Below are 22,847 nucleotides of genomic sequence, written 5' to 3' on the forward strand. Positions count from 1 at the left end.
TGTGCATTTTTTATTTTTTACCTTTTCTGATTAGTGTGATCCTGCATGGTAATGTGTGTTTCAGTAATAGTAAAGGTACAAGAGATCATCATGGGACATTAACTGGATTTTATTCAACAGTTTCTAGCTTTGAACATTTACTTTAGGGTTGTGAGTCTATAGTTTCCTCTGAGCTCTTAAAACCCTTGTGTGGATTCTCAACAATCCCAAAACTCATCCACATTTACCAGACATTTATCATATATTAACTGAATTTAACATAAAATTTAGGGGAGAGTGCAAAGTTACATAGATAACATGGTAAAAACCTACAATTTACAAGATGCCCTACTGGGATTGATGTTAAATCTTGCATGGGAACAGCTCAGATATTTGTATTTATTTTGAACAGGGTATTTTTCAGTTTTACTCTGTGTGTGGTCAAGAAATCCCAGCTGACTTTAAACAGCCATTTTATATGTCCTAACAGCACATTCTCAATGTATTCAGATCAAAAGTTAATGATTGATATACATGAAACTGCAGAATAACAGTATACATTAAATTTGAGTTTAAATATTAGCAACAAACAGATGTTTTTGGTGTATTTTTACAGTATTGCATTCAACAGACTCAAACCACAGAAGGCCTCAGTTTTAGATCTGAAAAGAAATGTGGTTTTATCTGTTGAGAGAATGAGCAAGAGAAAGTGTCTGTACTGGACCTTTGCGGTTAATGTGTATCAGTGTTTGCATGTCTTGAGGTGTGAATAGTGTGAATCTTATGGGGTTGAAGAACTACCACAATTTTACTTCCTCTTTATGCAAAACATAACATTTACTGCAAAATAAAGTACAGAATGGAAAATGTTTATTCTAAATATATTCTCTGTGAGATCTTACTGTGTGAATGTGAAATATTAATATAATTTACTATGTGTATGTATTCAGCAGCATTTGCATCTCTCTATATATCCATGACCCCATTTACTCCTGCTGTGATCCTACAGAGAAGTGTTAGTTTCAGTTAGTTATTTGCACCTCAAGCAACACTCAGTTATTTGAGAAGTTTCCACTAATCTTGTTATCACACCTAGGTTCACACATCTTATGTTGATCTGTTAATGTCACACATTTATTTAACACTATTAAAAGCATCCAAAAATACTTTACTACCATTTAATAACCATCAAAGGAAAGATGATGTTTGCCTATAAAATGGTATAATTACAGTATCTAACAGCAGGGCCTAACAAGGCTATGCTAACCAGCTAAACTCTGAGCCCCTGTTATTAGAGAGTCATAGACGAGCACTCTCTAGTGTGCAAAACTAGAGTTTACCTCTACAAGAATAGCTCTCCTGTTAACAGATGGGGCAATATAAATATATCTCATAGTGGAGCAGCAAATCAATTATAGTCCGAATCTAACTTTAGGAAAATATTAAATAAATCTTACCAAAAATACATTTTTTAATGTTCAGGTCTAAAAATGGCCTACAAGTAAAGAGTCATTCACAAATAAGTTCAGCTTAATAAAACCTTATTCATCACTGACAGACAAGACATTGGTTTGGTTTCAAAAGACTGCCCAGAAAGATTCACTTTCACGTTACAAGTGAAAAGCTGCTCTAAAAGATTCATGGAGTCAGACATTAAATGAATAGTTCACCCAATAAATGGAAATTCTGTCATCATACTCATCCTTGTGTTGTTCCAAACCTGTGTGAATTAATTTCTTCTACTGAACACAAAAGAAGATATATTTTGAATAATATGGTTAACCAAACAGATGATGGCCCCCAAAGGCCTCATAGTATGGGAAAAAAAAATGATATGGCAGTGTCCGAAATCGCCCCCTATACCCTTAAATAGGGCACTTGTCTGAGTTTATTATGAAATGTAAGACAAGAATAAGGTTTCCGGACATGAAAGCATAGATGTTATCTTTTGTTTTACTGTAAATTAATCACTAACACTAAACTGACAATAATATAAGCCACTGGGAGACCGTACACGGCTGTACATTCAATGTATTGCATTAATTAAAAGCCAGTTCATATAAAGATTTGTAATAAGTATTTATCCTAAATTAAGTTTTAAGAGTATTTTCGTGTCGTGACCGTGTGGCCGGGAACATGTGTGACGTAGCCAAGCGCTCTTACTAGACCGTTGTAGCATTCCCGGCTGAACAGATGCGATTCACTCTCAAGAACTGATGTTAAAGAAGAATTTATTTTCCCAAAAAAACACCTTCCAAAACACCGTAAGAGCTGAATAAAGCAAACAAAGAATAAACATTAGACATGTGACTGCAAATTGTATACAAATGTCCATAAACTGCAAATGTATATAAATGGCTACACCATAAATAGCATTATGCAGGCTCCTATAAATAGATGCCTTATAGTAAATATGAATATGAATTATTTATCTAACAATAACAATATTTAATGCAGTTAAAAGCACCTGCCAAAAATGAGTTTTAACCAATTAACAAGCTTATTTCAAAGTGCTATAATGTTACATATGACCTGTATGAATTTATAAATTGTTTTAATTGCAACAATCTCCTTTTTAAAATGCAATATGGACTAAATGACAACTGAATTAATTTAACTATGAGATATTTTGAAAGCTGACGATCTCAATTCAGAGAGAAAAGGCTAAAACATTAAAATGACCAAATAAGGGCCTAATTTCCTGTGAATAATCGCTCGGACGTTTAAACCTAGAGAAACGGGGCAATAATACTACACTGTGTTATGAATGTGACAGTAACAATTAATCACACACTCTATATAACATATCACTGATTTACCATCTGCATATGCTAACGACCCACTAACAGCTCAGAGGAGATCGATACAATAAACACAGTCTCTCAAAGATTAGAAGACAATGAAATAAAAACGATACCTTGTGCCCTTCATCAGCCAGGAGCTAAGAGGTAGAAATCAACTCGTTTGTAAAGCTATAGGCCTATATTCAGTCTGTAACCGTAAATTCGTCTCGCTTCTCTCACTGGTAGCATTTAATGGTGCGTCACATGAAAAGTGCGCCAACATACAAAGTGCGCGCCCGCTGAACTTCCTTTCACCGACTTCAAAATAAAAGCATGTCAGATAAGTAACAGATGCTTTTGTAAAACAAATAAATACAATGTAAATATTGAGAATTCAGCGAGAAATATTAATAACCAAAAAATAAAAATTTTAACAGTTATTTAGCAACATTTGGCTCGTTTAATAAAAGTCCTTTTGAGAAATCCCTATTTTTTAGGTAGTCCATGACAACACTGCCCTCTATGGCTGGAGGTAAAGATGTCGGCCCACTTCAGAGATTGGGAGATTTAATGGTCTTTTACAACCGTCTCATTCTAGCGTTTAATGCTGAGGAGGACACTAGTCTAAAAGCCTCAGAAGGACTGAACTAGGAAGGACGCAGCCTCTGTTTATGAAACACCCATTGAGTGCACTCATTCAATCCCACAATGCACCGCAATAACGAGTGTACAACTGAAGTAGGGTGTGTCCCTCCTAGTTCAATCCTTCTGAGGCTTGTAGAATAGTGTCCTCCTCAGCATTAAAACGCTAGAAAGAGAGCGCATGGCTTCATCACACATGTTCCCGCCCACACGGTCACGGCACGAAAATACTCTTAAAACTTAATTTAGGAAAAATACTTTTGTATTACAAATCTTTATATGAACTGGCTTTTTAGTAATGCAATATATTGAATGTACAGCCGTCCACGGTCTCCCAGTGGCTTATATTATTGTCAGTTTAGTGTTAGTGATTAATTTACAGCAAAAAAAGATAACATCTATGCTTCCATGTCCGAAAACATTATTCTTGTCTTACATTTCATAATAAACTCAAACTTGTTTTGTATCAGTTTATTTTCATGAATTGGAATGTGTGCATTGGATTGTGGGTGATTGAAGGCCGCAAAGGATACATCAGATGCATCCTTCAAAACCAGAGCCGGACAGTAACTGAGTACATTTACTTGAGTACAGTACTTAAGTACAATTTTGAGGGATCTGTACTTTACTCGAGTATCATTTTTGGGGAGTACTCATGACTTTACTCAAGTACATTTGAGAGGCAAATATTGTACTCTTTACTCCACTACATTTCTATCCATAACTGTGAGTACCCGTTACTACTTCAAAAAAAAAAAAAGGAAAAAATAAACATCTCGGAAACCCTCTCAAATGTGATTGGATTGCGCAGGTGCCACTGATTGGGACAGCCTATCAGCAATGACTTTCCAAAGTCAACTCCATGGTCAGATTTAGATAAGAGACGAAACCATGGACGAAACAATGGATGAAGACGCAGCAGGTCCATCCCGGGAGCGATATTTTTTTTTCCCAGGATGGTAGGGGAAGACTCATGAATATTCATTAGGGAAGTCATCCCTGATTGGTCTTAACCCCAGTGACGGGTAGGTTTAGGGGCGGGGTTATGGAGGTCATAAGACCCCCAGTGAAGGGTAGGTTTAGGGGTAGATCATTAGACCAATCAGGGATGACTTCCCTAATGAATATTCATGAGTCTTCCCCTACCATCCTGGAAAAAAAAAAATAATCGCATCCCGGGAATGTGCCAAGCCGTGGCCCCACCTCGCCAGACTATTTCAATTTTCTGAACAAGTTAATTATAGTTTTCGCTTCAAGTGTTTGCTGTGTTTACCAGTGTAAGCACTGTGGCAGTAGTAATGCAATATTTAGAAAATGTACTCTTGTACTCTTGATACTCAAGTACTTTTAAAACAAGTACTTTAGTACTTTTACTTAAGTAGACATCTGACTGTAGTACTTTTACTTGTACTTGACTAAAATTTAGCAAGGGGTATCTGTACTTTTACTCAAGTAATGAAGCTGTGTACTCTGTCCGCCTCTGTTCAAAACAGGCCGAATGAAGGTCGAGAAACAAATGCTTCCTTCCAAGGATCCTTCAAATTGAGACGGACAGCCGAGATATGCAGCCGTTGTAGGATGCAGCCTTACAATTGAGAAACACCCGTACGCTGAACTTAGAGAGAATACCCATAATGCACTGTGAGAGTTGTGTGTAGAATGAATTCCCACATCTCACCAGACAATGGCGCCCGCAGATGAATAATCCATCGCCCATTTTCAAACCGCTGTGGCTAAAGTGTAATATTAATGCCCGTATTAATTCCTTTTTAATTGATTATTAAATTGTTTAATTACGGTTTATAAATAGTTTCGATGACAGTTCAAGATAAATCTTTTCATTACTACTCTAGCTGCCAGTTTGCTACATTTCAAATGATGGCTATTAAACGGCAAGCACAAACTATGCAAAGCGGCATCCCTTCAGTCGCACTAAGGGCCTCATCATACAGCCGGTGCAATGCAGTGCCAGGCACAATTCGAGTGTATTTTCAGCCCGATGCAGTTATCATTATCCCATCCTGCGCCACGTTGTTTAAATAGAAAATGCATTTGTGCCCATTTGTGTGCCCATGGGTGTGCTGGTCTGAAAACCAGGTGTGTTTCGGCGCATTGTTGGCACGTTGCTATTTTGAGGCAACTGAAATAGACCAACTGAAAAGTGGTCTAAAGTCAATTTTTTTTTTATATGGGGGTCCACAACACACGTTCACTTTGTCCCATAGATAGTCTGCTTGTGCGTTTTAACCTTGCGCATGAGCAAATCCGTTTCCTCGCTAGAGAAGCAATGTAAATAGTGAATCTTCCCTTTTAAAGGGAATGGGAGATGAGACTCTGATTGGTTATTGCACATTATGCCCAAAACACACCCATTACTCATTAAGAGAATAGGGACAACCCTTTTAGACCATGCGGCATGCGCCGGGTGCGACGACCATTTTTCCTGTCGTTAAACTAGCAAAAGTGGATTCGGACACTTGCAGTGTGCGCTTAGATTGTTAAAATAGGGCTCCCTGCAGTGTCTAAATTCACTCACTCGCTTTCATTCACTATTTGCAAGTGGACTATAGAGGGCAATTTCAAACACAGCATATGTATGGAAGTCAATGGGCACAAGAAACGGTTTGGTTACCGACATTCTTCTTGTGTTCAGCAGAATAAATAAATTCACAGGTTTGGAACAATACGGTGAGTATGATGACAGCATTTTAATTTTTGGATGAACTATCCATTTAATTAATTATTCAAACTGAATCGCGATTCGATTCAAACCATTCTGCTAACCCGTTGACCAATTCATTGAAAAGAACCGACTCAAAAGAACAATTAATTCACGCATCGGATTGGTTCTAATTCTAAACAGCCGACAGAAAATGTTTACTTGTTTTTTAAATGCCGACTTAAAGGTCCCGTTCTACGTGATCCCATGTTTCAAACTTTAGTTAGTGTGTAATGTTGTTGTTAGAGTATAAATAATATCTGTAAAATTATAAAGCTCAAAGTTCAATGCCAAGCGAGATATTTTATTTAACAGAAGTTGACTACATAAAACGGCTCGATTGGACTACACCCCTCTACTTCCTTCATTAGTGACATCACCAGAACCGTGTTTAGACTAACCTCCGCCCACAGGAATGCTCCCTCAACTCTACTGGCTACTTGCGCACTTCTTATAACTTAGGCTACTGTGTTTACTCAGCTCTTACCGTGATTTTCTGAAGTAAAACTGACGCTTCATCTTTTGTGTGATGTACAATAAACTTTATTAAACTCATCAGTACATGTTTGATCATCATTCGGACCTGGTCCGAAACAGCAGACTTGTAGGCTGTTAATAAATAATGGATACATACAAGCAGATGACAATACGTTATAATGACCGTAATTAAACTACTAAACCATACCTGTTTCATCTCTATACAGCACTCTGACTCTGTAGGCATTATTGTCCGACTCGAAATGAACGCCGTTACTGAGAGTTTCTGATATTATCATCATTCCATGAGATGAATTTGTCCTGACAGACTGAGCGCGAGCTCATGAAGCTCCGCCCCCTGGGTCGTCCAGCAGCAGCTCATTTGCACTTAAAGAGCACACACTGAAACAGCTCGTTTTTTCTGAGCCCCAAAAAATGTCAATTTAAACATGCTGTAAAAAAATGATCTGTTGGGTATTTTGAGCTCAAACTTCACATACACACTCTGGGGACATCAGAGACTTATTTTACATCTTGTGAAAAGGGGCATACAACGGGACCTTTAAATACATAACGGTCCATAAATCTGCATGAATTGCTCTTAATGCATTTACATCAGAATCGTTTTAAACGATTTATGCAAATTCTGCACTTCACAACGCCAAAAGATACAAGAAAATGCATAATTGAAATCGTATTCACACGTAATTCAAACAGCAATTTAAAACAAAAACATTTTTGAAGCAGTAGAACAGTCTCGGGAAAATGAAGTTAAATCCCAAATGTCTCAAAAAGGCGTTTACCAAACAAAATCTCACCTTGAAGGATCCTGATGGCGTCAAACTCCAGACTTCTGAGGGACTGATGAAGATCTGCACCTTTTCCAGTTTTGCAATCCCTCATTCGTTCCAAGTCTGTGGGAATTTTCCATATGTGATCACTTTGTTGCAAATTACATCTGTGCAATATTATTTTTTAGATTCAAAGTTAATTTGCCCAACTCACAAAGTGATACTTTCCAACTTCTGCTAAGAAACGTGCAATATAATGCCACTTAAATTATATTCAGGCTAACTCATGCGGAAGTCCATAACTTTCGTTTCAGAGATGCGGGTACAAGTGACGTCTCGCAAACATGGCGGCACGCAGCGAGATGTGATGAACACATGATAATCATTATTCGCTTTTAAATAAATGAAATTGATCGAAAATTACACTACATTACATTAAAACCTCTCAGTAGGCTAAACGTTTTCGGAATATGGTGTGTGAAACACGTACGGCTCTTGGTACACAGAAAACACCTTTTGTTTACAAATATTACGGTGCGTGCATAGAGGCAGAAAGCTAAATTGTTGAGCTGGTTCGCTACTGCAACAACCTTAAGTATTGAAGCTTTCCTTATTGTTTGTATATAACTGCAGACTCAATAAAACGTGGTTTTATTTGGATCTGTTTGTCTGTCTTTTATTGTGCAGTGTTATTATGATAATATGTATGAATTATCATGTTAGGCTAGTAATGTTATAGCCAAACAAACAGGAAATAGCCTATGTAGTCTTAGTAAATATGTAGTCTTAGTAACAAAAATAAGGATGATTTATAAAAGGAAAAACAAACATTCAAATGAACAAGTTAAAATAGATAAACGGTAAGAAATTATAACATAACATAAGGGAAGAATTCATCATTTTTCTGCTATTTACCTCAGTAGGGAAGTGTTTTAGGATCATATATTTTTTGTGCTTTAGGACCTTTCAGAGTTTTTAAGGATTTTATATAGCCTACAGTTTAAATTCTTTTTCCCCCAAATTTTTAAACAAATTTGGGAGATGATTTCACAATTCTACATTTGTGAATGAAAAAATTAGCTAGACATACAATTGTATTAGTGCAAAGCTCATCACCCTTGCTTTGCAATATCAATCCAAATGTTGTAATATCAAAGCTGGAACCCAAACACAGCAGATGTAAACACCCTCAGAAATTAAACTATAACATAACTGGGGAAGAATCATATTCTCACAGAATAAACGACGCCTGTAATGTGCTATTTACACAGGGAGGAATGACGATTTCGTCATATTAAAGTAGGCTACACCACATTTTAAAAGTAAATTAGCATAAAATAAATAAATAATGTACCATGGTATTCATAGTTTTAATATGACCTCTTATGTTAGACGGTTCAGAAACTTTCTGTCTGATAAAACATTACCATACTTTTACAGAGGTAAAAATCACTATAATAATGGTGATTGCATTTCCCATTGTAAATTGCACTATACGGACAAACAGCCCTTGTTTGAAAGGGCTTGACGAGTAGGAAAAGCTTATAATGTGTAAAGAAACACATAACATGTTAAAGGTGAAAGTTTAGTGCATCAATGTTGATAGTTGAATGTACGGAGACACCATGATTCACAAAAGATAAAAAAAGAAAGGAACAGGATTGATGAAACTGTTAGGCCTACGAAAAATACTATAAACATGGGGTTAATACTAGAGACAAACTGACATTGAATTTTCTGATGTACTGATATTTACATCTTTCTACTCTGGTCAACAGTGGTATGATATTGATTTAACTGATAAATGACGCCATCTGATGGATTTTTTTTTTTTTTTAAACAGCTGCTAAAACAGCATTATAGTAGTGTGAGCTCCACACCTACTAATGTTTCATTAACAGCATCTCAACTCTTGGTAAAATGTGTTGGTCATTATGGAAAATTAGCAGTATTCTTTTATTTTCACACGACTAGAGCTTTCCACTTCCATCAGGGCTTTAATGGGACTGAGCTCTCATGTTAATCTGTCGTTTTACAGACTGAACAAACCCAACAATAGCAAAAAACGAATATATTTTTGGATAATTTTTTTATTATTTTATTCAGTGAAGTGAAGCAAATGTTTTGCATTAAGCTTAAAGCAGCAATACAAAAAATACAGAGCTGAACATTCTCTAATAAAATCGTTTAAAAATGAAAAAGAAAAATACCAATCAAATTAAAAAAATAAAATCAGAAAGCTCACACAACTATGGTAAATCATCACTCGTATCAGACCATTTGCATTCACAATCAGAGAGTAAGATGGGCAGACTTACTTCAGATAACACAAAACAGAGATGAAATTAAGGGAAAAGGAAAACCATGTGACTATTTTAAAACCTGCTTTACAAAATACTGAACTCATCAATGTTGGTATTTGACAAAAAAGATCTTAAAAAAGATCTTATACAGAGATATTACTTTGAAATAAGAAAACATCATATACTTACGGTATATCTCATATGCATCGTGATCTTATTTACTTGTGCTGTGATCGTGCAGTTAAGCAGTGCTGGTTTCAGTAGTTATTTCCAGCTCTAGTTCTTAGATTAAAATGATCTAATGAAAAGCATTAATAATAATAATAATAATAAACTGAGCAATTCCAAAAGGGTCCTCGCACTATCAGTGCTTGGGCCTAATAAATACAGTAGAACAAATATACAAATGAAATAAGAGGTGCTTTATGTTTTTCAGGTACATAAATTTAATAATCAAATGTAAAATAACACTGCATAGTGTTCATTGTGTAAATTAAATTTATCACAATTTATCTTTGTTAAAGCAACAAATTCCTTTTCTCTCTTTTTTGTTGTTTGATTAACATTGACAAACAGCTGCAGGTAAAGTATATTAGGCTGCTGTCACTTTAAGACTGCACACATCCAATATAATGATACACATCCATTTTCTTTCTCAGTTGCTTACACCACATAACCGACTTGTGTTTATGAGGATACTCACGGAGACGGGCATTTTGACTTAATTTTTGCATGCACATGTCTGTTCAAGCTCAATAAGAAGAGAAAGAGAATTGAATGCGGTGTTCACTTGCTGTCAGTTTTCTTGCGCTTGATGTTTACATAGACATTCAGACATAAAAACACATGCAAATGATAAACTTTTAGTCTATGATGATTAACTTTGCAATTAATCCGCAAATCACATGCGCTCGGAACTGGGGGGCAGCGGGCCGTATGGATCACGGATCAACTCTGATCCCTATACTTGACATCGCACATCCTGCAATCTCAGATGCACACATGTCTGGAGCACAGGACTGAAACTGTGCAGGACAGCTTACACACAGATACTTCTGCATTCAATTCAACTCAGAAAGTCACGATTTCCAACTTCTACTAAGAAAGTGTCATCACGCCACTTGAAGACAGACAGACACAACTCATGCTGAAGTCCATAACTTCAACGCTGCCGAGATTGTGAGATGCGACACTATAAAACAAAAATCATCGTTCAAATATCTTGTCTTTGGGATGTTCAATCAATTGCTTCGTCCACGGAGGTCATCAGCTTTGCGATTCCCAATCCTCGTCGCCATTTGTTGTGGAAATTCTTTTGCCTCAACTTTTATCAATAATTGTAAGACAGTAGGATATCTCAAAGGTTAACAAAGATCAGCTTTATTTCTTGCAAGAATGGCTGTTCACACATCAGTCAGAGTCTGATATGAGAAGCGCAAAGGGTTAGTTCCCTTGTCGAGGTTATATACCCCTAACACATCCTGGGTAGGCTTCATCTGTCTCAAAAGATCGCTTACCTTAAGGAAACAATTTCGTTCAAGATCTATTGTCTGGCATAAATTATATCTAGACAGAACAATACCATGCCTACTACAAGTTCCTGTTTTTAGCTGCTGCTCAAATTCACACATTTTGCTTATCTCTATTTCTATCAAAGCTGCGCACATACTTTTCACACTTGAAGTACAACAATAGGTCACTTTGAGTACACATAGTCTCTTTGCTACTAAGTCGTCTATCACCCAGGACATTTTGTCCCTGCAAGCTTATATGATTATATTTCTTTAAATGCTTATGAGTAAAAATAAATGTTCAACGTTAACACAAGTTGCACACATCTGAAAGTAAAAGAACACATCTAAATGTAAAATTTCCAATACAGAGTGCACGTGGACATGCAGTGTGATCATGTAGACTATATCTGCAGCAAAGTACAGCAGAGAATCTACTTTTTAAGGAGACTTAGGTCATTCGGAGCGAGCAGAGAAATCCTGTCTCTTTTCTTTGTGTCAACAATTCAAAGCATTCTGCAGTTTGGAGGCGCAGTGTGGTTTGGGGGCCTCTAAGCTCATCTGAAGGCCAGGATTCTACGGCTCCTGGGAATCTGTTCCAAATTGGTGGGACACTCAGTGGAGAACGCGTTCACTGAAAGCCATGTACTGCACACCGTCAGACTGGCTGACAAAATCTCCCAGGACTCTTCCCATGTGTTGCAGCGGGAGTATCAACTTCTGCCCTCCGGGAGGCGCTATAGGATCCCAGAATGCAGAAAGAATATATTATACGTAAATTAGCCTATCCCACAACAAAACTGATGTGTGTTTCCACCTAATGTTTCTGTATTGTAAACCTATAACCTCCCTTCCATCATTGGATAATCCTGTTCATAGTTTAGAAAGTTGCCGTTGCTTTAATGAAACTAATACATCATGTGACCATTAGAGGGATGAGACAGTCCCACGGGATAAAGGGGGGTTTTGCTTTGCCAAGCATCTATTTCTTTTATTATTCCTTTGATTAGGGTATTAATGAATAATAATAATAATAATAATAATAATAAACAGATAGATTAGGCTACTAAACCATAAAGCACTCAACCATGATAATCATATTTCCCACATTATTCTCGAACTTATTGTTCCCACAAAATCATAATGTAAGATCAATTTGTAAGAGTGTAAGATCAATTTTGTCGTTTTTTGTAAAGACAGTGGTGTCTATCACATTACCACAGGTGTACAACTGTAGTAACAATCTCTATAAAACTGTTACATATTTCCACAGAGAGTACAGTGATAGTAAATCACACCAGCAGAACAACACATCCTGAAGACAGACCTGAAGCTGTAATGATAAATAGACATAATTATTATTAGAGACTGACTGATAATCGATTTTAGCAATATTTTTGACTCATATTTACACCTTTCTACTGTCATCACTTTTACTCTCGATATTGAGTGGCGCCATCTGGTGGTTTTGAATAACAGCAGCTAAAACAGCATTACAGCACTAACAGTGGCACAAAATACCCTTTTTTTTTAGTGAACAAATATATACAGAACAGGACAGCAGGCCTACTGTGTAAATGTTTTGTACAGATCATAAAGTTTGTCGGTAGAGAAATATGTCTGGATTCATAATGCAAACAAACAGCAGAAGAACATCGATTCACACTTTCACTCATCAGATAAACATGCACAAGTCTCGTGGATGATCTGAATCTTAATGAACATCATACAACCCACATCATGATTCATATACAGGAAAATACAGCAAGATTTTAAACTACTTCTGGAAAATGAAGAACAAAAAATGTGCATCAGGTGTGTTTTGCTTTTTAATAAATGTATGGTTTGGTTTGCTGTCCTCCTGTGGTTTTCTTGATCTGTATTTAATAAATACCGCTCCAACCAAGCCCTGACAGACAGAAAAAATAAATATCATTCTAAACCTTTGATGAGGCCCTTAGCTACACACACCTGCTCTAAATACCCGTTCTCACACACACAAGATGTTTGTCCAAATCAAACCACATTTCTGAAGAAAACCAACCACAGCAGATCTCAGTTTGACTCAGAGCCAGAGCTTTAAAAAATGGTAATGTAAGATCATACATGATTTTAGCAGTTTTTCCATTTACTAAAATTGCGAACTGAATAAATAAATCACTAGACTTACTCTCTATTTTACAATGAAATGTAGTTTGTCCACAATCCCCAAAATATTCTTCTACTTTTAGCCATTTAACTAAGTCAACTCTCTTGAAAAAAATCCACCCATTAAGAACAGTTTAAGTCTTAATAAGGGCCAGATGAACTATAACTTTATATCATGTGCAAATGCAGCGAGTAGGGTTGGGAATCGTAAGACATTTTGCGGTTCCAGTTCCGCCAAACAATTCCGGTTTCGGTTCAGTTCCCATTCATTACAAATTATTACTAATAATAATAAAAAAAATAGTAGTAAGGGGAAAATGCACAACCCTTTTTGTGTTCATTTCTTATACTTGTCAAATGAGTTTAACAGACTGTTAATGTCAACAAATCCAACATATTATTTAGCATTTTTGCAAAAATAATTAATTTTTCTGAAGGAAAATAAATATTTCTCTAGGATAATTTGGGACCTCTCTAGCTTATTGTATCTCCAGCAGTGGAGAATACCCTCTCAGAAGGGGTAGAATATGCTTGAACACACATGTAGGATCCAGACAGGTGAAACATAATATTTCGATTTGAATGATTGATTCATAAAGACTTCACTTCATTACTGGATGAATCAGCGCTCTAGCAGTTAAATAAACAACTGCATGCGTGTTGCGGAAGAACATTCGTGTTGCCGGAGCTACTTCTCTATGTTTATTTCTATGACGTGGGTGAATCACTCCGGCACTGTGCTACTCCGCAGCTGTTCCGGTGTAAAGTAGTCCGAGTATAAACGCTTATTACAGGCTTGCTGTAGTGATTCAGGATAAGACAAAAACACTTTGAAAAAAGGCATTCATGATGTAATCGCTCATTATATACATTTAGTAAATTCTGAAGCGAATTTTCGTTATTTGAAGCGACTTTCAGCGATTTACTCTGCTTTGGCTGCTACCGTAGACATCAGGGTTTATTCTCGAACTATAAACTTTTATTTCAGTAGCCTACTTCTGTGATCATTTGAATATTTGTAACACCGAAATACCGATACTGTGTTGTTGAAAAGATTGTGAAAGTAAAGCTGTTTTATATTGACAACTGCTCTCTCAGCGACAGCGCAAACAGATTTGAATGTTCCAGTGTGAAGTTTTTGTCATTTAGGAATAAGATCGCGTGGGTGTTTGAATCGAGATCATTCTCTCTCTCGTATGAGTAGCGCGAGTGCTTTCATTACTATTTTAATATTCATGAGGTGAGTGTGAGACGTCGCTATTACAGGATAAGCTCCCAGCACTTCGCCCACACATCTTCCCAGAACCGTTTTTGGAACCGAAATTTAGGAATTTCGCACTGTTCCGGTATTTTTCAAAAAAACACTTACCGGTTCTGGATAAGAACCGGTTTCGGTTCCCAACTCCAGCAGCGAGTGAAACTAGGAGGGTCAAACTGAGTCGTGGGAGGATTCACATATTGACTGAGTGTTTTCAGCAGATAGTTTCATCACACACTGAACTACTGAAGAAAATGTCTCACACGTGTGTTTTATTCTGTTTGTGCTGCTGGAGTCTGATAGGTAAGTTATAAAAACATTTTCATGGCTTTTTTTCTATTTCAGAGCAATAAAGTGGCTGATACTGTTTGAATTAGACTTTTATCTGCTGTTAAAATGAATCATGAATATTGTGAAATCTATAACTTTGAAGTCTCTAATTCTTAAATAATAATAATAATAATAATAAAAGTAGTTGTAAACATCTACAAAAGTCATGGAAAGCCATTAGTCAAAATGCGCATTTCTCATATATATATATATATATATATATATATATATATATATATATATATATACAGTACCAGTCAAAAGTTTGGAAACATTACTATTTTTAATGTTTTTGAAAGAATATCTTATGCTCATCAAGCCTGCAGTTAAAAAAAAAGAAGAAAAAAAAGTAATATTATGAAATATTATTACAATTTAAAATAATGGTTCTCTTTTTTAATATACGTTAAAATGTAATTTATTTGTGTGATGCAAAGCTGAATTTTCATCAGAAAGTACTCCAGTCTTTGGTGTCTTATGATCCTTCAGAAATCATTCTAATATGCTGATTTATGATCAATGTTGGAAACAGTTGTGCTGCTTAATATTTTTTTTATAACCTGAGATACTTTTTTCAGGATTATTTGATGAATAAAAAGTTAAAAAGAACTGTATTTATTTAGAATAGAAATCTTTTGTAACAATACTACCGTTCAAAAGTTTGGGAACAATAACCAATTTTTTTTTAAGAAATTAGTACTTTAATTCAACAATGATGCGTTAAATTGATAAAAGGTGATGGTAACGGTTTATATTGTTAGAAATGTTTTTATTTTGAATAAATGCTGTTAACGTTTTACTCATCAATGAATCCTGAAAAAAGTATTCCAAAAAATATATATTAAACAGCACAACACTGCCCTACAAAGGCAAAAGACCTTAAGTCGCTAGTGTGGAACTGAGAAAAATGACTTTAAAGATTTTTAGTTGTCCCGTCAAATTAATTATAGGTAGGACACTGGAAATCTGGCAAATAGTTGTTTTAGTAATGGAAATTATATACATACAAAAAAATTGAGCTCAAACCTGACTTTTGACCACTATTTTAAAGTTACTGTACTCTGCCTTTGTATTGTCAGCAAAAAGTGAGAAGTCATGCCAAGGCAAAAGGCAGTAACTTCCACATTATCAATATTTGGTTGCTGATCACCATTAACAAAATCATTATAGTAACACCTGTATAAAATCTAGTCACCATGGCATTTATTTTGTATGATTTACAATTATTTATAGCCATCTACTTATTGCTATCCTGTGCTTTGGTTGCATTCTGATGGCATTATTAATACATTTGACATGACAAAATACCTCCATAGATATATTAGTCCAGCATTGGCTCGACCGCGTTTAGGGCGGGGCTGAAGTCGCCGGCGAAGTTTTGCCACTCTGCCAGCTAGATGCATGAGTGTTTCAACCAGGTCCTGTACCCGAACTGAGTGAGGCGGGTCTTAAATTCTTGGTTGTATTCATCTGATACGGCAATGCGTAACGTTTTTCTGTCAACTCTGCATAATCCTTCGCGATCGTTATCGCACGTTTGTCGACGGCGGGTTCAGACCATACTAAATGTTCTGACCGCAGTGTGCAGGAGAAAGCTCTGAGGACATTAGAAGTTAGAGGGACTGATGGCAGCTGTACAAAGTACACAGGCTACACCGTAATTTTAACATTAAAACAAAGGCAGATAACAGTACAATCTGGTAGGTAGCATTATTTGATAGAACACCGGCACAGTAACTTAATATTGACGCGCGGCTAAACAAAGGCAGAGCACCGTAACTCCATTTCGACCGTTCCAAAACAAAGCCAAAGAGCCGTAACTGATGTTACGGTGCTCTGCCTTTGTTTCTCATGGGCTTTTGGAAGTTACTGTTAAGACAATTCATTATTTTCTCGAAAAAACAACGGAATTGATTTAAGATACTTATCCACATGATAAAGGAGGTCTTGAATGTGCCAAAAATATAAATAACTCATTTTCGACCAAAAACGAAGTTACGGTCTTTTGCCTTTGCACGGCAGAACTGTTTCCATCATTGATAATAACTGAGTATCAAATCATCATATTAGAATGATTTCTGAAGGATCATAAGACACCAAAGACTGCGTACTTGCTGATGAAAATTCAGCTTTGCATCACAAAAATAAATTACATTTTAAAATATATTAAAAAAGAGAACCATTATTTTAAATTGTAATAATATTTCATAATATTACTGTTTTTTTTTTGTTTTTTTTTACTGCAGGCTTGATGAGCATAAGAGACTTCTTTCAAAAACATTAAAAATAGTAATGTTTCCAAACTTTTGACTGGTACTATATATATATATATATATATATATATATATATATATATATATATATATATATGTATATATATGTATGTATGTATGTATATCTATATCTATATACACACACACAGTGGGGAGAACAAGTATTTGATACACTGCCGATTTTGCAGGTTTTCCCACTTACAAAGCATGTAGAAGTCTGTCATTTTTATCATAGGTACTCTTCAACTGTGAGTGACAGAATCTAAAACAAAAATCCAGAAAATCACATTGTATGATTTTTAAGTTATTAATTTGCATTTTATTGCATGACATAAGTATTTGATCACCTACCAACCAGTAAGAATTCTTGCTCTCACAGACCTGTTAGTTTTTCTTTAAGAAGCCCTCCTGTTCTCCACTCATTACTTGTATTAACTGCACCTGTTTGAACTTGTCACCTGTATAAAAGACACCTGTCCACACACTCAATCAAACAGACTCAAACCTCTCCACAATGGCCAAGACCAGAGAGCTGTGTAAGGACATCAGGGATAAAATTGTAGACCTGCACAAGGCTGGGATGGGCTACAGGACAATAGGCAAGCAGCTTGGTGAGAAGGCAACAACTGTCGGTGCAATTATTAGGAAATGGAAGAAGTTCAAGATGACGGTCAATCTCCCTCAGTCTGGGGCACCATGCAAGATCTCACCTCGTGGGGCATCAATGATCATGAGGAAGGTGAGGGTTCAGCCCAGAACTACACAGCAGGACCTGGTCAATGACCTGAAGAGAGCTGGTACCACAGTCTCAAAGAAAACCATTAGTAACACACTACGCCGTCATGGATTAAAATCCTGCAGCGCATGCAAGGTCCCCCTGCTCAAGCCAGCGCATGTCCAGGCCCATCTGAAGTTTGCCAATGACCATCTGGATAATCCAGAGGAGGAATGGGAGAAGGACATGTGGTCTGATGAGACAATGAGTTTTTTGGTCTAAACTCGCTTTTTTTTTTTTGCAAAGGGGACAGGACGACTGCACCGTATTGAGGGGAGGATGGATGGGGCCATGTATCGCGAGATCTTGGCCAACAACCTCCTTCCCTCAGTAAGAGCATTGAAGATGGGTCGTGGCTGGGTCTTCCAGCATGATAACAACCCAAAAGACACAGCCAGGGCAACTAAGGAGTGGCTCCATAAGAAGCATCTCAAGGTCCTGGAGTGGCCTAGCCAGTCTCCAGACCTGAACCTAATAGAAAATCTTTGGAGGGAGCTGAAAGTCCGTATTGCCCAGCGACAGCCCGAAACCTGAAGGATCTGGAGAAGGTCTGTATGGAGGAGTGGGCCAAAATCCCTGCTGCAGTGTGTGCAAACCTGGTCAAGAACTACAGGAAACGTATGATCTCTGTAATTGCAAACAAAGGTTTCTGTACCAAATATTAAGTTCTGCTTTTCTGATGTATCAAATACTTATGTCATGCAATAAAATGCAAATTAATAACTTAAAAATCATACAATGTGATTTTCTGGATTTTTGTTCTAGATTCCGTCACTCACAGTTGAAGAGTACCTATGATAAAAATTACAGACTTCTACATGCTTTGTAAGTGGGAAAACCTGCAAAATCGGCAGTGTATCAAATACTTGTTCTCCCCACTGTAAATACAATAATTTTAAATCACAAGTTACTCTCTATTTTACCATGAAATGTAGATTATGAACAGATTATGAACACTGAACAGCTGCAAATGTTTCACATGTTTGTTTTGTTCTGTTTGTGTTTCTGCCGTCTGATCGGTAAGTTATAAACATATTTGTGTTGTTTATTCACATCTCAGAGTAATAAACTCCTGTGGCGGTTCAAATTAGATTATTTTCATCCACTGAGATCAAATCTCTCTTGTTGGTTTAGGTATTTTAATTTCAATGATTACAAATGCAAATCCTCCCATGAAATGTCTAAAAAATCATTTAAATAATTTTAAATACTTCTGCTGTAATCATAAACAACTACAAAAGTCATGGCAATTCAGTAATTAAAAATGTGTTGAAAATATATAGCATATTTAACCTTGTATTTTCAAGCTGTATTTAATTTATCTTATAATTTTTATTCTTCAGCAGATCATTTTAAAACACATTAAAAGACGAAATTATTTATTCTCACATTTGCCTGTTCATTTATGTGACTTTTCATTTAGTTTGTAGTCTCTGCTGATGTTAAAGGTTACAAACTGATCTCAGACTTTCTAAACCAACATGAGCATTAATCTGAAAACCTGTTCATGTTCATCAGGAGTGTTTGCTGCCGAAACAAATGAAATACAGTCAGTGTCAGTGATGGAGGGAGATTCTGTCACGCTAAACACTGATGTTACTGAAATACATGAAAAACACATGTGGAAATATGGAGCTGAACAGTATTTTATTGCTGAATTCAGTAGAAAACATGGGATCTCCACATATGATGATGTTCTTGATGGGAGATTCAGAGACAGACTGAAGCTGGACGATCAAACTGGATCTCTGACCATCACAAACACCACAACTGAACATACTGGAGTTTATCAACTAGAGATAATAGGACAGACACTGACATCAAGAACATTCAGTGTTTCTGTCTATGGTGAGTCGAGATGTAATTCCTCCTGTGCTTCTTGTTTTATTAGATATTTACATATTGAAATGTTTATATTATAGTTTAAGATGAGACAATCACTGCTCATCAACAATGAATCAAAATTAACACTGTAGATTTATCCATATTTCTTTTTATTAATCTCATCTTTCTCAGCTCGTCTGCCTGTTCCTGTCATCATCAGAAACTCTTCACAATGTTCTTCATCATCATCATCATCATCGTCATGTTCATTGGTGTGTTCATCAGTGTTGAATGTGTGTGATGCGACTCTCTCCTGGTACGCAGGAATCAGTGTATTGTCCAGCATCAGTGTGTGTGATCTCAGCATCAGTCTCTCTCTACCTCTGGAGGTGGAATATCAGGATACAAACACCTACAGCTGTGTGCTGAACAATCCCATCAGCAACCAGACCACACATCTGGACATCAACACACTCTGTCACACATGTGCAGGTACCACAGCACTGATGATATATGTGTGTGTTTATGACCTGATCTCTGGCTTCTGTTGGAGATCAGACTGATGCATTCACTCACACTAATGACTGTCTCTTCCTCTCCTTCAGTTCCTCCAGTCTCAGTGTCTCTGATAGTGTTGATCTCTGCTGGATCTCTGATGATTGTTGCTGGATTTGGGATCTTCTGGATCTGCAGGAAATGTAGATCAATTGACATGGAAGGCAAGTGTTATTTACTGCTTTTAAACAAAGTTAATAATAATAAGTTTATAATAATTACTTTCTCAAATTGCACCAAAAGATTAAAAATACAAAAGCTTTATGAACATGATTTTACATGTTCTATAATTATTCCATGTACATGTTACATAATTTCCTATTGTCACTGTAAAGCTGCTTTGAAACAATCTATATTGTTGAAAGCGCTATATAAATGAAGGTGACGTGTAAAGATGCAGCTGGTGCTAAAGTTAAAATATGTTATTGATTACTTTTGTTCAACTTGTTGAGCATCAATTTCACCAAACAAAGAATGCGTTTGACTTAAATGTCCTGCCTGGGTTTGATTTATAAATTATGTGTAAAAAAAAAAAAAAAAAGTGATAGTGATGAAATTTGTTAATGTCATTTTTTTTTTAAAGGACTGTGTTAAACATTTAATGAAATGTGTGCATTATGCTTTAACTTTGATGGCCATAATAATAATAATAATAATAATAATAATACTACATACATACATACATACATACACACAGTATGTTGTAAAGATTCAGATGTAATTAGTATTGAGGTTTGTTGTTTTAATGCATCTATTATTGTTGAAACAGTTGAGACTCGCGAAGACGAGATCACTTACGCTGAACCAGCGTTCTACAAAAGAAACGCACAGAAAACGGTAAGACAATGTTATTAAGTTATGTTGTGTTTCTCTGTGTCATTTCAGCAGTGAGTCAGATGCAATTGTGTTTTTGACTGTATAATGATCCATCAAATACAGCAGCACCAAATCAGATGTTTAATAAAAGCCATAAGATTATCAATGCAAGAAAAACATATGTTATTTTCCTATTGTGTTGTTTGGATCACATCACAGATTACATTTTTAGCAAGCAATTAGTAATCTGAAATGTAATACATTTTTAAAGCAACTGAGAAACACTGAAAGACTGCAGGACCTCTAAACTTCATCTATAAAGGACTGTAATTACATTGAGGAAAACATTTAAACAATTAATGTTTTGCACAACAAGACTAGAACAAGCCAATTTAACAAATTATGTTTTGTTGAACCTAATAAATTTACGTTATTGTGTCAGATTAACATGTTAGCAAAACTGAGAACCCTTGATATAGAAGATGTTTGATGTCATTTCCTCAAGATGTTTAAGTTTGCATGCAGTGCTGATAAATGTTATTAGAAAACTATATACAGTAACTATATAAAACTATTTTTCTTGTGTTGTGTTTTTACAGAAAGTTGAAGAGGAGGATCATGTGGATTATGCACCAATCACAATGAGAAGATGAACAAATTCAGTCTTTTTATAAGTACAAGACCGAACTGTGTGACCTGCGTCGAGTCCGAGTCTATGGTTGAGTTTTTGGTGAGAATCACCATATTGTATCAGGACGTCCCAGCAGACGCAGAGCAGGATCAAAGTTTAAACTATTAAATGAAGTGGTCTCCTAAACTTGCATTTTTAACCAATTAAATCATATGATTATTTAGAGCATTTCATGTTTGACTTTTAAAGTATTAAAGGGACCATGCGTGTAATCTCATGAAAAACATAGATGCAAAACACTCATGAACACTGTGGTCTCATGTATTCACATCTGAACAGAAATGTGGTTTGATCTGCTGGGTGGATGGACAGCTTGTGCATGAGTGTTTCTGCTGATGGACGTGTGTGTTTGATGTCAGTTTGTGATCGTCTAGTCTGAGGTGTGAATAGTCTGTGTATAGCCTGTGGTTGAAGGACTTTTTCCATTCCTGCTCACATGAAACCGTCGACTTCTGCTCTACAGAAAACCTGCTTTACTACAACATACTGAACTCAGCACTGGTGTTTAACAAAAATATAATATACTTTGTGTGCGTTATAGACTTTGTTATAGTCTATACTCATGCAGTGATCCTGCAGTTAAGCAGTGCGACACTCTCAGGGTCATACTCTTACAAAGGTCATATCCTTTTTCTGCCAGTGTTTGGGTAATTTTAAGGATAAACGCAAAGTATGACTTACAATTTATGTAATGTTTTTATGTAAATAATTTATTTTAACTAAATACTAAACACTACAAACAGTCATGAATTATTTTTTATTTATTTTTTTTCAGTAGCATAACAGTGGTCCTGTCCATAAAACATAAAGGTAGAAATTCATAGAATGAGATCAAGATCATAATTAGATAGAAAATCTCACCTCAAGTTTCCTTGATAGTGGTAAAGTCCAGATACAGTGATGAGGACAGCTCATGATATCCAGTTCAGTAGATGATGACGAATCAGGGAACAAAACACAGGTGTGGGTGAA

At 36.1% G+C, this 22,847-nt stretch overlaps 2 protein-coding genes across 7 annotated transcripts in view; one reads left to right on the forward strand and one right to left on the reverse strand.

Moving 5' to 3' along the window:
• l1td1 (LINE1 type transposase domain containing 1) overlaps window positions 1-22,847 on the reverse strand; it is a 169,174-nt gene that overhangs the window by 39,538 nt on the left and 106,789 nt on the right. For all 6 annotated transcript variants that reach the window (XR_014628221.1, XR_014628222.1, XR_014628223.1 and 3 more), the window contains exons 2-3: window positions 7,606-7,833; window positions 7,419-7,514 (exon numbers count right to left, since the gene is read on the reverse strand). The gene's annotated coding sequence lies outside the window, so the exon portion shown is untranslated. The remainder of the gene's footprint in view (window positions 1-7,418; window positions 7,515-7,605; window positions 7,834-22,847) is intronic.
• Window positions 14,812-22,556, forward strand: LOC311295575 (uncharacterized protein). Its single transcript, XM_084417041.1, has 6 exons — window positions 14,812-14,914; window positions 19,508-19,837; window positions 20,006-20,305; window positions 20,419-20,532; window positions 21,138-21,205; window positions 21,784-22,556. Exons 1-6 carry the CDS (start codon window positions 14,866-14,868, stop codon window positions 21,835-21,837), a joined length of 915 nt encoding a protein of 304 aa, XP_084273167.1. The 5' UTR covers window positions 14,812-14,865; the 3' UTR covers window positions 21,838-22,556.

Source organism: Rutilus rutilus, assembly GCF_951802725.1.
Source record: "Rutilus rutilus genome assembly, chromosome: 8".
NCBI classification, from domain to species: Eukaryota; Metazoa; Chordata; class Actinopteri; order Cypriniformes; family Leuciscidae; genus Rutilus; species Rutilus rutilus.

Bases quoted from the DNA above. Each gene is read 5' to 3' on its own strand.
- LOC311295575 (XM_084417041.1), top strand. From the start codon at position 14,866: ATGTCTCACACGTGTGTTTTATTCTGTTTGTGCTGCTGGAGTCTGATA. The intron at 20,306-20,418 runs GTACCACAGCAC...CCTCTCCTTCAG, and splicing joins ACTCTGTCACACATGTGCAG to TTCCTCCAGTCTCAGTGTCT. The intron at 20,533-21,137 runs GCAAGTGTTATT...TTGTTGAAACAG, and splicing joins TAGATCAATTGACATGGAAG to TTGAGACTCGCGAAGACGAG.